General features: G+C 46.4%; 1 protein-coding gene across 1 annotated transcript in view; it reads right to left on the bottom strand.

The window, feature by feature from the left end:
- Positions 1 to 14,179, bottom strand: part of SHC3 (SHC (Src homology 2 domain containing) transforming protein 3) — a 168,661-nt gene that overhangs the window by 36,673 nt on the left and 117,809 nt on the right. The window contains exon 9 of the mRNA XM_011948031.1: positions 4,351 to 4,477. Coding sequence (XP_011803421.1) covers positions 4,351 to 4,477 — 127 coding nt within the window. The remainder of the gene's footprint in view (positions 1 to 4,350; positions 4,478 to 14,179) is intronic.

Raw genomic sequence — 14,179 nt, 5'->3', positions numbered from 1 at the left:
TACCAAAAAATCCACTGATGGATTGAGTGATTGATTTTTTTGAGATAGGGTCTCGTTCTGTCACCCAGGCTGGAGTGCAGTGGTGTGATCACGGCTCACTGCAACTTCTGCCTCCCAGGCAAGCCGTCCTCCCACTTCAGCCTCCTGAGTAGCTGGAACTACAGGCACGCACCCTTGCACCTGGCTAATTTTTGTATTTTTAGTAGAGATGGGGTTTTGTTATGTTGCCCAGGCTGGTCTCACAGTCCTGGGATCAAACGATCCACCCGCCTCAGCCTCCCAAAGTGCTGGGATTACAGGCGTAATCCTGCAATCCATACCTGGCCAAAAATCCATTTATACAAAAGTACTATTTTTTCTGGGTGCGGTGGCTCAAGCCTGTAATCCTAACACTTTAAGAGGCTGAGATGGGCGGATCACCTGAGGTCAGGAGTTTGAGACCAGCCTGACCAACATGGAGAAACCCTGTCTCTACTAAAAATACAAAATTCGCCGGGCATGGTGGTGCACGCCTGTAATCCCAGCTACTTGGGAGGCAGGAGAATTGCTTGAACCCAAGAGGCAGAGGTTGCAGTGAGGTGAGATAGCATGACGCCACTCTAGCCTGGGCAACAAGAGTGAAACTCTGTTTCAAAAAAAAAGTTCTATTTTTTATTTCCAGTTGAAGATGTGCAATGAATCCAGATATCCAGATCAGAGTCTCTTCCCCAGTAATAACATAATGAACAACAACAACAAAAATTCACAAATAGTAAATCTATACACTCACCTCCAGCGAGAGAAGGACCGGAGAAGCCTGACTCCCCGACACTGAACGCACAGCTTGTTCGGCCTCACACTGCCACACTCCCTCTACCCTCACCTGTCCTCATCTCTACCCCAAAGAAACTAAGCTGAATGTAGCAAATCCTAATACCTCCAGGAAATATTTCCCAGTATGGAGACACATGGCCTGAGGGATTGAGTAGAAAACCCAAGAACTTCTCCAAAGCAGAAGCCCCTGTCTTGCTGGCCCCTAAGATCTCGGCATCCCAGAAGGAAAACCTGCCAGTACGGCCACAGGTCAGGTCCCCAGAGAATGGGGCTGGAACAGCTGGATGCAGTGGGGTTCTCTCATGCTCCCAGGCTGCTTCCAGTTGGAGGAGTGGAGCTGGAAAGGAAGGCAGGGCAAGCCCAGGAGGTCCCCCTCGCCCGTCTCTCAGACAGTACCCTGTGGACACCAGCAGCCTCTGCAGGATAAGGTGAGGCGGGTGTCAGGTCACCGACAGTATGAAGCTACAGGCAGGGCCCCTTGTCGCTGTTTTGCTTTAGAAATGATAGGCCAGCTGGGGGCGGTGGCTTACGCCTGTAATCCCAGCACTTTGGGAGGCCGAGGGGGGCGGATCACAAGGGATCGAGACCTTTCTGGCTAACACGGTGACACCCCGTCTCTACTAAAAATACAAAAAATTAGCCGAGCATGGTGGCGGGCGCCTGTAGTCCCAGCTACTCGGGAGGCTGAGGCAGGAGAACGGCGCAAACCCGGGAGGCGGAGCTTGCAGTGAGCCGAGATCTTGCCACTGCATCCAGCCTGGGTGAAAGAGTGAGACTCCGTCAAAAAAAAGAAAAAAAAAAAAAAAAACTGGAAATGATATACCAATACTTGCATTTGGAGGTGACATTTTTCTCAGTGGATAAGATCCTGTTTACTACATTTTCTTTCCTTCAAACTTCACTGTATACAAACATGTACAGAACTTCATACTTTAGGTACACTGCCAAAGGAGTATGTATGGTAGTTAAACTAACTCCCTCCATTCATTTTTGTATGTATTGTCTTAAAGGCATTTATTTGGCTCTTATTCAACATTTCAGAAACAAAGGCTAGCATAATAATTAACATGAAATATACTTATGCATCCCCCATGGAGATTAAATGTTAACTTTTTGATCTATTATGTTAAATCAAGTTTAGCCTAAAGCTACCTCCTTACGTATTTGAATTTGGCCTAAAGGTTTCTCTGTACATCCTGAACTATCCAAGTGGAGGTGTAAACAGACCGTAGCCTACTCTTGTGCCAATCACCGAGTTTTGGCCAATCAAATGCAGCCAACTGTTTAAACTGTGTTCAAATAAGGCAAACGCTGAGCTGTAACCAATCTAGCTCTTTCTGAACCTCACTTCCATTTTCTGTAAGTCATTTTCCTTTTTCTGTCCATAAATCTTCTTCCACCACGTGGCTGCCCTGGAGTCCCCTAGTCTATCCTGGCTAGGAGGCTGCTCTGTGCGTGAAATTGTTCATTGCTCAATTAAACTCCTTTAAATTGAATCTGGCTGAAATTTTTCTTTTATCAATTACATGCTTCCCTTTTTAATAAAATTTGGCAAACTTACATTGGATGGATACATAGATAAGTTATATTATAAGTAAAACGTTAATGGTAGAAGCTAGATGGTGTCTATACAGTTCTTTGTGTATATTGGAACATTTTTATTATAAAATGGTGTAGGGGGGATATGCTTGACAAATACAGTCAAACACAACCCATCCACCCATACCCCTGCCGTGTCCTCACATACCCTGGAGTTATGTATAGTATTTTTGCATTTTTTTGTTGTTGTTTGTGTGTCTGATTTTTTGAGATGGAGTCTTGCTCTGTTGCCCAGGTTGAAGTGCAGTGGCACTATCTCAGCTTACTGCAACTGCCACCTCCTGAGTTCAAGTGATTCTCTTGCCTCAGCTTCCCAAGTATCTGGGACTACAGATATGCATCACCATGCTCAGCTAATTTTTGTATTTTTAGTAGAGATGGGATTTCACTATGTTGACTAGCCTTGTCTCAAACTCCTGACCTCAGGTGATCCGCCTACCTTGGCCTCCCAAAGTGCTGGGATTACAGGCATGAGCCACTGTGCCTGGCCTTGTGTATGTTTTTATACTCTTTCCACACATTTATTTATCCATATACTATATATGCAATCATGTATGTTTTTAAAATTTTCATAAATGGTTCATATCCTTTTGTAACTTACTTTTTTATTTCACTATAAATTTTGAGATTTATGCTGGTAGTACATGTATATTGGTGAATTCTTATTAACTATTATGTCCTATTATACACAAAATAAAAAATCTGTTTCCTCACTCTCCTACTTACATTTGGGTTGCTGTCACTGTTTGCCTCTAACTCTTCTATACACGTCTTCCTGTCCCAATTTGTTGAAGTTTCTTTCTTTCTTATTATTTTTTTTTAATGTGATGGCCATAAGGGAGAATTGAATTCCAGCATTTTCAACCTCTGGAGTGAAGTTTTTAGCAACGTGGAAACGGTGGGTCCTGCAGAGGCACCTCCAAAATGAATGTCTTAAACAGAATTTTCCAGGGAAAGAGGAAAAGAAATGAAGTCTCTTTGAAGAAAGGCAAAGACTGAGAAGGGAGATGAAAGAAGTCTTCATAATCATAAAAGCAAAGGTAGAGTCTGACTCTAGAACTAAGGCATAGAAGAATGTGGCTTTAGAAGTTTGAAAAAAGTACAGAGTAAATTTAGGAACAGTAAAGTTTTGTTTATGGTGAACACACCATTAGAATAGATTTTCATTATGCAAGTTCAATCAAGGACAGAATATTGAACGACCGAAATGCCCCATATTACTTTTCTTTTAATGCTTGATGCTGTATGGAATATTCTTACATCCAAGGAAACTCAGTGATAGAACCTGAACATTTTTTATAATAAACTAAACATCTCCCAACTCCTTTTCACACTCACAATTTTGTTGAACATTAAAAAAAAAACCTATGGTGCCACTCTTATTTGTACTTCACAGATAAAGCTGCTGAGACTCAAGGAGTTTACAGAACTTGCTCAGGGCCACCTGGAAGGTAAACAAACTACCAAGCCATTAAGCTGCAAAGGCCAGTGAAGCAGAAACTATGCTGGTAGCCAGCACAGTGCCTCACGGAGGGGACCTCTTGCAGCACGACTTTGGCTAATCGTAATGACAAGGACAATGGGACACACAGAACCGGTGGTGACATAGACCCAAAGAGGTGACATATGGAAGCATCACATGGCTGCAGAGGAAACAGAACAAAAAAATTTATACTGAAGTTGCTTTTCTGTAACCTTGGCGACCGTCACTATAGTTTCAAGAAAATGTTTTTCTACACATTCAAAGCATCATCCATATGTTGGCTTCCATCTGTTGGTTTTCTGTGCCATATCCCGGCACCGACCAGGTGTCTCAGAGCCCAGGAAGCCCTGTGATTAATTGTGCCTGTCCAGAGCACAGCTCAGGGATGTGGTTTTAAGAGGAAAGGTCACGAAACCCACATAGGCTATTGCAAATGGTGTCACAGCACTACTCACCGATCGTGGAGAGCGGGAATCTTGGTAGGACACTGTAAATATTGCTTAAACCGGAGCTCAAAGGCTTGTCCTATGGAGCCGATGACATCCTGGGCCAGCCCATCACAGCATTCCAAAATGTGACAAGCTGGGAAAGCAAGTGACACGGGCCTATCAGAGACAGACACTGGTGCTGCCCGGGCTCCTCTACAAAGAGCCCTTGCTGAGGTCAGAGGCGCAGAGAAGTGCATGCTTCTTCCATAATATGTCCTAGCAGATCCAACCGCAGCTTCATCTCTGGGTAGGGAATCCTATGGCCACAACATTTCACAGTCGGCATGCATTTCTTAATAGCCTATTGTCACAAAAGTATAGGTTTCATTTTTAAATAAATTCAATAATTTTCCAGTTCAGTTTGACGGTCTTCTATTTCTTTAGAGTCTATAAAGCATCAGTTCGGATGTCAGTAGGGAAAAATTGTTTAGAAGGAGACCTCAGCATGACAAAGAGCCTGATCTCGACATGAACTAGGCCCCTTTAAACCCATGAGGCCTTAAAAAAATGGACTGAAACCAGCACCTGATGAATGAATCTTGATTTATTCAGTGGACTTAGAGCAAGTTGTTCACTTACTTCTTAGTGGGGGTAAAGTGTTGACCACCCTATGTGGCCACTCAAAACAATAAGGAAACCTTTGAAGATGAATATAAAGAGATATTAATTATCAGTGTGACATGCCAATAACATGATACATGCATCTACATAAATTTGAGACTGGATATTCATGCAGATTCTCAGAAAAGCAGCTTGTGTAAAGAGTAGATAAAAGTTAGGGGTGGCGGTAGGCCAAAATGAGGCCACTCCAAGGCTGGTGGTGAGGCCTGGAGCAGTCCTTATGCTCGAAGCAGGCACCAGCTGTTACACAAGGACATGCTGTCCTAGTGGCAAGGCTGCGGGATTATCTATGTGAAACTTTCAGAGAAAAGAGGGCCAGCCTCTGCCTCATAAGGAAGTAGTACTTTTTCTCCACGGTCCTGGAAGATACCTCTACTCTCCAGACCCATTTCCATCCTGCCGTACCACAAGCGTCCACATGTCCCTCCTGAAAGAGCCACAGGGCTGTCGCCATGAGGAGCCCAGCATGATCTGTTTACCAGTGGGATAAAGGAATTCTCAGGAATTCCTGGGAAGGATGACAGCTGCCTTTATCACACCCCACCTTTCTCCTGCAGACAATCGTATGCCAAGGAGGGTTCCTCCAAAAGCCGCATTGGTCCCTGCAGTGAGGAGGACGCATTTCCTCATGAGTTGTTCCCCAGCCCTGGCAGTGATTAGGGAGACACTGAACCGTGCCCTCCCTATAGGAGAAGCCAGTACATACTGGAAAGATGAAAGCTGTCAGGGAGAGGACAGAGAGACAGACACCGCTGCCTCTGCACAGTGTGGAGCCTCTCAGCATAACACAGCACTGGGACTTTACCCCGGAGGCAACCAGCTGGGCCCTGGGGCCTCAGCTACTTCTCCCCCAGACTCCAGGGCAAGGTGACTTCTGTGGACACAGGAAATGTATTTCCTCGGAAGAGCAAGTGCTAATGTATTGCTGCCTTGGGTGGCAATGCAACCCCTGGGATACAGCAGTCTTATTTTAGATATTGCCAAGAGATTTGCCTACAAAGTTTCAGGCATCCTGGTTGTCTTTTGATGATCGATGATTGATATTATTTTAGTATTGACATTATTTACTAAGTATTGCCCCCAGGTCATCACAAAGCAATACCAAGCAGCTGTTACAGTTGTGCAGGTCATTGACAGGTATACATACATGCAACCATCTTTCCAGCTAAGAAGGAAGTAGGAGTCCAGGCCTGAGCAAGGGAAAGCCAGTGAGACACCTCGTTCCCCTGACCTGTCCTGTGCCATGCCCCTCCTGGCCCTGCCGTCCAGCATCAGCACCAGCCAACAGGACCGGCTGGTTGGTGTTTTGGAGAACCAGAAAAAAGACCGGAAAAGGCTCAGAAAGGGTGGCCTATTTTTTTAAGGAGCAAATAGGTACCCTAGCCTTTAAGATGAAGAATGAAGAATACGATTTATTGAGAGTGGGCTGTACAATCTCATCCACACGCCATTAACCTTCTACACACCTGAGAGCATGAAGCCTGGGAAGGGGCCTCTGTGGGAAACGTCCAGGACATTTGGAGCAGGTCTGGGATTGAGGTAAAAGCACTCTACATGCTGAGAAATGGGCCATGTTGCTCTAAGTAACTAGTAGGGGGGCAGGCCCTGCAGATAGTGAGCAGACCCACGGACTCTTGGGAATTAACACATGCCTGCAGCTCCTGGCACCTGGCAGAGTCCTCAATGAACAGAGAAAACAAGTCACCTGTTGCTTTGGTCTGAGGATTCCTTCTACAAAATGGCCTCTACACGTTCCAGAAACTCACTCCAAATCCAAAGTTAAACCTGGACTTTGTCTCCCTGGGCCTGGTATTTCTTCTGAGAGTATTGACACTTAGCCAAAAGTCACTGTCTTCTAGCTTGCCCTGTGTGATTTGATGTGTGCACCAAATAATGCGGCCTTCCCCAAAGGCAGTCATCAAGCCGCTGGGCTTCACCTCTCCCTGAGGAAACAACAAAACCAAAGATGTCATTCAGAAGCAATGGAGAAGAAACCGAGAGAGATGTGCAGCGCATTCATGCACAGAATCAAGATTCCAAATGACGCAAAATCTAAAACATAGCTCGATGCAAAGGTCAGCTAAACAGGGAATTCTACAGTCCTTCTCATTTGGGGAAACTACCCATTGGTGAAACTCGTACCAACGGCCTGCAATAGTTCATTTACTTAAAAGCAAGGATCCTTTGCCAACAATCGTTTCTCTCTTGCTTAGCCCCGACCAATAAAAAAAGCTGAAGCCACTCTCTAAGAGGACTAGCCCAAGCTGCCCCGGAGCAGCCAACTGAGCAATGACATCAGCAAGGGGACTCTCAGCAGGTCACACCACAAGGACTACTCCATATCTGAGATGGGCAACTTGAGAGCAAACCACTCCTTTAGGAGTGTGTTGTGGCCCTGTAGACACACTGTAGGAGCTGGGAACATGGTGGCTTTCTGCCATATGGTAGCTCCTGGCATGTCAACTCTCATCTCCTGCTCCCTGAAGAATGGTTAACAGTGGCGGATGAGAAGGCAGTGCCTAGATGCATCCCAATCCATGAGACTGCCAGTTCTCAGCTTCATCTCCCCTAATAAGTCCAGATGCTAGTAGCTGCTCCCAGCTTGGTGCTAAGGGCTGCCCCTGGCCATCTGCCTGCCACAACAGGGCCTCCAGGAAACTGGTGTGAGGCTTGTTCATCTGAGCACGTTCTCAATACCTTCCCTGTGACACCTATTCTGTGAGTCAGGGTGTGCAAGTTATGCCACAGTAAGAAACAATCCCAACGTCTCTGGCTGAAAGCAACCATTTCATTCTTGCTCATTCATTTCTGGGCACCTCTCTAAGGCAGCCATCCTCTTGTGGTGACTCAGTGGCCCAGGCTGGTTTGATCTTTTGATCCTGGTACTCAATGCAAGGCCTTTCCCACAATCTGCAGAAGAAACAGACAGCAGGGCCTTGCACCAGTACCAAATGCACCTTCTGTTCTGCTCTCAACCCGTCACACAGAACCGTCATGGGCTTCTCCCAAGCAGGAGGGGGCTGGCAGATGCCATCTTCTGCAAGTTTGGAAGGATAGGAGAGCAGGATATTAGAAATGCCCGTCACACCCACTGAACCCCTTCTCTAAGTCACAGGTATCCATGCTGCTTCTCACTCATGCCTACCACAAGAACTTTCCAACCCTGCATCCCCAATAAGTGTCTATTTATAAATTATTAACATGCGTTCCTGTATTAATATTATGTGTATTATAAAAATACCTTTTAAAAGATATCTTTTGTCTTCAAAAAGGTTAAAATAAAGAGAAAAATAAAAGTTTAAGCTGTCTTGTTAGCCATGAAAGCATTACACTGTCAGTTAGTATCTCAAGACATAACCACATTAGGTGTGATCCATTGTTATTCCAATGGATAAAAATTCATCTTTCCATCCTGGAAATACATTTCTTAATCACTTTGAATGTGGAAGGACTGAGTTCTTACTTTACATGAGTAGATGATCAGTGTTTTTACTATGAAATGCAGCCTGTGAAGTTTTCAAAATGGAAGTAAATGTTACCAGCTCTTCCATTTCTTTTTGTTTGTTTGTTTTTTGAGATGGAGTTTCGCTCTTATCACCCAGGTTGGAGTGCAATGGCGTGATCTTGGCTCACTGCAACCTCAGCCTCCCGGGTTCAAGCCATTCTCCTGCCTCAGCCTCTCTAGTAGGTGGGATTACTGGTGCCCACCACCATGCCCAGCTAATTTTTAGTAAAGACAGGTTTTACCATGTTGGCCAAGCTGGTCTCGAACTCCTGGCCTCAAGTGATAATATGCTGGGATTACAGGCATGAGCCACCATGCCCAGCCAGCTCTTCCATTTCTTTCTTATTTGTTTGAGCTGCCATGATGAGTATAATCCCTAATGTACAGTTTCTCTCTGAGAGGTTTAGTTTAGTTAAAACTAGTTCACACAAGCTGAGAACCCACTTCGCTTCGCCGCTGCACCCCACGTCCCAGTACGTGGGCTGGCAGCAGAGAGCCCTGCCTGCTGCGCAGCCATCGTGTCCTTTCTCTGCTATTATGGACAAAGATCATCCTCAGTTTCCAGATTAGAACTGTGAGCCAACCCTCCAGCCTTCATATCCTACACAGTGGGCTGTTTGCACGCTTCTGGCATAGGCCACTGCCTCGGCAAGCTTTGCGTGAACAGCGAGACCCTGCCCAAGCCGAGGCAAAACACTTCTCGGGATCCATGCCCCACTTTCAGGAAGCCACACCCCAGCCCCACAGTTCACAGGTCCCAGGTGCTGTCTATCAGCCTCTCCAGGGTGGCTTGGCTCCCACAGTCCATCTGGGGTTCTCCAGTGGCCACTCTTCCAGACACCAGTAGCCTCTGATCCAGCCACATTCTAGAGCAGCTGGCCAGGGAATGGGAAACCTTGAAGACACTTGAAGTCATTACTCAAATGAGGAAAAGTCCTGCTAAATAAGATTGGCTGTCTTTTCCTCTTAGTGAGCTGATAACCCACACTCCTGAAAAGGAATATCAAAAACGAATGAATTCTACCAGAGAGATGAGGGCTCCTCAATCTCAGACTGGTCAGACAACCTTAGTTTGTTTATTCAATGTAGCCATGCACTCTGAATTGATCCAGTTTTCTTTCTTTCTTTTTTTTAATCAGAGAAGAATAAGAAATCCAACATTCAGCCACTCTGCTATGATGAGTTTCTTAGTACATGTCCTAGCCCCAGATAGGGCAAATTAAAGTAATAAGGATATAGTATTTTGCACCCATCAGATTTGTGGGAATTTAAAAGTCTAAAACTGTCAACTGTTGAACAAAAGGAGACCTCGTATACTACCCGTGGAATTATAAAGTAGAATGACCATTTCAGAAAAGTTGAAGATGTCCAAAACAGTGATTAGACCTCCAGGTACACACCCTAGGGAAATTCTTGGACGAGACCACAAAAAAAAAATGTACAAAATATTTACTGAAGACTCTACTTAGCAGACATTTTTTGAGCATCTACTTTGCACAAGGCCCTGCCCTAGGATCTAGGGACAGTTTCAGTGGACACTGAAAATAAATAAATAAATAAAAATACACCTCTGTAGTGAATTGAAGGGTGCCCCCCACAAAAGTCATGCCCCCTGACCATCTGGAACCTGTGGAAAAGAGTTTTTACAGGTGTGGTTAAGGATCTTGAGATGAGATTATCCTGGAGTGGGGAGGGCTCTAAATCCAAGGACAGGTGTCCTTATAATAGACAAGAAGAGGGGCCCAAACACATAGGAAGGGGAGGCAGAGAGAGGAGTGATGCTACCACAAGCCAAGGAATGGCTGGGCCACCAGAAGCTGGAAGGAGTCTCCCCTAGAGTATGGTTCTGCTGTTGCCTGACTTCAGACTCCTGGCTTCCGGAATGGTGAAAGAATCAGTTTCTGTTGTTTCAGGCTACCTAGTTTGTGACATTTTGTTATAACAGCCCTAGGAAATGAACACAGCAAGGAAGACAATGTAAAACAAAGAAGATGGAGGATGGCAGTGGAGGATGTGGTAGAGGGTGTTGGTAGAGGATGGTGGCATAGGACGTGGTGGAGGATGGTGGTGGAGGATGGTGGCATAGGACATGGTGGAGGACGGTGGTGGAGGATGGTGGTGGAAGACGTGGTGTAGGATGTGGTGGAGGACAGTGGTGTAGAACATGGTGGAGGATGGTGGTGGAAGATGTGGTGGAGGGCAGTGGTGGAGGATGTGGTAGAGGACATGGTGTAGGATGTGGTGGAGGACGGTGGTGTAGAACATGGTGGAAGACAGTAGTGGAGGATGACGGTGTTAGGAGGTGGTGGAGGACAGTGGTATAGGATGTGGTGGAGGACGGTGGTGGAGGACATGGTGGAGGACGGTGGTAGAGGACAGTGATGGAGGACATGGTAGAGGTCGTGGTGGAGGACATGGTGGAGGATGGTGGCAGAGGATGGTGGTGTAGGACAGTGGTAGAGGATGTGGTAGAGGATGTGGTGGAGGATGGTGGTGGAGAATGTGTTAGAGGATGTGGTGGAGGATGGTGTTGTTAGGACATGGTGGAGGACATGGTGGAGGACAGTAGTGGAAGATGATGGTGTTAGGAGGTGGTAGAGGAGAGTGGTATAGGATGTGGTGGAGGATGTGGTGGAGGATGGTGGTGGAGGACATGGTGGAGGACGGTGGTGGAGGACAGTGATGGAGGACATGGTAGAGGATGTGGTGGAGGACAGTGGTGTAGGATGTGGTAGAGGACATGGTGGAGGATGGTGGTGGAGAACGTGGTAGAGGGCGTGGTGGAGGATGGTGGTGGAAGACATGCTGGAAGACGGTTGGTGTAGGATGGTAAACAGGATGATCAAGGGAGGCAGCCCCAGAGGTGGCACTGGAGAAGATGCCTGAAGGGAGTCAGGGAGAGAAGTCCAGGAAGGCCAGTGGTAGAAGGCCAGGCACAGGGACCACGAGGCAAGAACTTACTTGGCACCGTCAGGGTCAAGGAAGATCCGGAAGCCAGTGTAGCTGGAATGGCAGGGAGAGGGGATCATAGGAAGCGAGACGGGATGGAGTGGGAGTGAGCTCACAGAGGGTCATGTGGGGGTTGGGGGAATGGGACATTTTATTTGGAGCGAGCAGAGGAGGAACAAGATTGCACCATTTTAAGAGGATCCTTCTGGCTGCCATGTGGACAAAAAAACTTCAGAGAGGAAGAGTGGGCACAGAGTGACCTGATGATTAATTATGGAGCCTGTCAGGGGGCAGCAGGGCAGTAGCAAGAACTGGCAAGATGGAAGGCTTTGCCAGCAGGTGCAGGTGAAGGAAAGAAGGCAGAGAAGTGGGGAAGTCGGGGAGGGGTTGCTGTTGATAGAGACCAGCAGGTGCTCCGCAGCATGAAAGTGCTGGACCTGTCTGTGACTGCCTATGTTTGAGAGGCCTATGAGACACCCAAGTGGAGCTGGCTTTCAGGCAGAGGCCAGGGCTGGAAAAATATGTTCAGCATTCTCAGCCCAGGCATGGTATGTAAAGCACAGAGTCTGGCTTTGTTTGTAAAAACACTGCTCATAATAGCCAAATGTGGGAAACATCCATCCCTCAGAAAATTCACCTCCTGCCGTAGTGTCATTCGATGGCATATTTAACCACTTGGTTAAAAAAAAAAAAAGCCATTGCTTTCACCCATTACACACTTAAGGCCTTGCTGCCAAGGGAAAGAAAAGTTAGAAGCAGTGCTGTGTTACTTCCACCAATGAGTTCAAAATATTTAAGGCCTCTTTTGGAAAGTCACCTCTTGGGGCCTACAGCAGTCCAGGGCCAAAGAAAACAGAAACTCCTTTTGTGGAAACCACCATATTCAAGAAGCCCAGAAGAGGCAAGCTTGGCTGTGTGAAGCATCGTCTTCCCCATGTGGGCTTCCCACTCAAGCCCTCTCACTCCTAAGACCTCCTGTTCTTCAGAAAATCTTGGGAAAAGAGCAGCAAGATGTCTTAGGAGCCACTGTTCAGGCTGGATACGTAGGCTTCTCTCCCATTGGGTCAGCACCACCTAAGCATAGTCATCACGGTTTATCCGAGGTTTTTGCCTTCCACAGTTTCAGTTACCCATGGTCAACCTCAGTCCAAAAACACTAAATGGAAAATTTCTGAAATTTACAATTCATAAGTTTTAAATTGCATGCCATTCTGAGTGAGTAGTGTGATGGAATCTCACGCCATCCTGTCCAGTCCCTCTCGGGACGTGAATCCTCACTCTGTCACAAGTATTTGCACTGCATATGCTACCTGCCTGGTACTCACTTAGTAGCTGTCTCAGTTATCAGATCAAGAAAAACATAGTATGTGTAGGATTTGGTGCTATTTTCCAGGCATCCACTGGGGGACTTGGATGGAACATACCCCCGCAGATAAGGGGGAACTACTATATAGGAAACAACTTTCCATGTCTCGGTCCAGGGAGTACCAGAGGGCGCCTGATCAGGGATATTATGTCAGTTATAAATTATACGAATTATATGCCTTCTGTAGGCAGTCATATGCCTAATTTGAGCATCATTTGGTGGCTACTTTTGTGACCCAAACAGTCCATTTGGAACTGTCTAATATACACATAAGGTTGCAGGGCATGGGAGTCACCTGGTAGTAATGAAAGTTCCAGTGTAAAAAGAAAATGGTATGTTAGAATTCAGCAAAGTCTGACTTGTTGGGAATTGCATCCCTACAGGTGCCAGTAGTCATCGCCTAAGGCCTCCTACTGGTCCTGACTTTTAGCTATAATCTACCAACCTTGTGAAACATGGCTCATTTTCCACCCTTATCTCTTTGAGATGGTGGTGGTGGTGGTGGTTACCATCCAACTCAATGACTTGGGTCAGAGACCTTTTGTCCTTTCATTGAATTAACTATAGAAGCCATGGATTCTTGATACCAGAGAGACAAATATAGATTCTCATTAGAATTATTCTAGATTAACCACAAACACATGCAAGAATGTAGAAGCAAGAATCAGCATGGAAAAAGACAAGCAGTAACAGCATCGAGGGACTTGAACCCGTAACCGTAAAATTTTACAGAAGCCTTTCCGGGATGCGTTCTGTCCCTGATGGTCTTTAGGGGCTGTGCCTGTAGCCACAACACTACAAGGTCAGCTCATACACATAGGCCTAGGAGCCCCTGTGTGGGGACTTGGACATTTAAGAGCCCAAATAAGAGCATTCACACCCAGAATTTCTTGCTACTCTGCCCAGTGGTAGAGGCCAATCTTCCTAAATTAACCCCTCTCTACATGGCTTAGGGGAGGAAGAAAGAAAACAGAGCAGTTGGGAGAAAGCCCTGCCACTGGCTCCTTCATGAAGGAAGTCATCCTGGTAAGAACACTGATGAGATGGAGCAGAACATACTCACAGCTGGGCTGCTGGAGGGATGCAGCTAAACCCACCCTCCCTGCCCACACTGTCATCCGGTAGGCTGGGCCTCCTCATACGTGGTGAAAGGAGAGTTAAGAGGTAAAGATGGCTGCAAATTCCTTGACACTCTTTCCTTGAAGAGTACATGTGACTTCCTTCCCCTTGAGTCTGAGCTGGCTGTGGCAGCTTTTTTTTATTTTGAGATGGAGTCTCACTCTGTCACCAGGCTGGAGTGCAGTGGCATGATCTCGGCTCACTGTAACCTCTGCCTCCCGGGTTCAAGCGATTCT

This window comes from Colobus angolensis, unplaced genomic scaffold, assembly GCF_000951035.1.
Source record: "Colobus angolensis palliatus isolate OR3802 unplaced genomic scaffold, Cang.pa_1.0 Scaffold272, whole genome shotgun sequence".
NCBI classification, from domain to species: domain Eukaryota; kingdom Metazoa; phylum Chordata; class Mammalia; order Primates; family Cercopithecidae; genus Colobus; species Colobus angolensis.
This window is presented reverse-complemented; position numbering and strand designations above follow the sequence as displayed.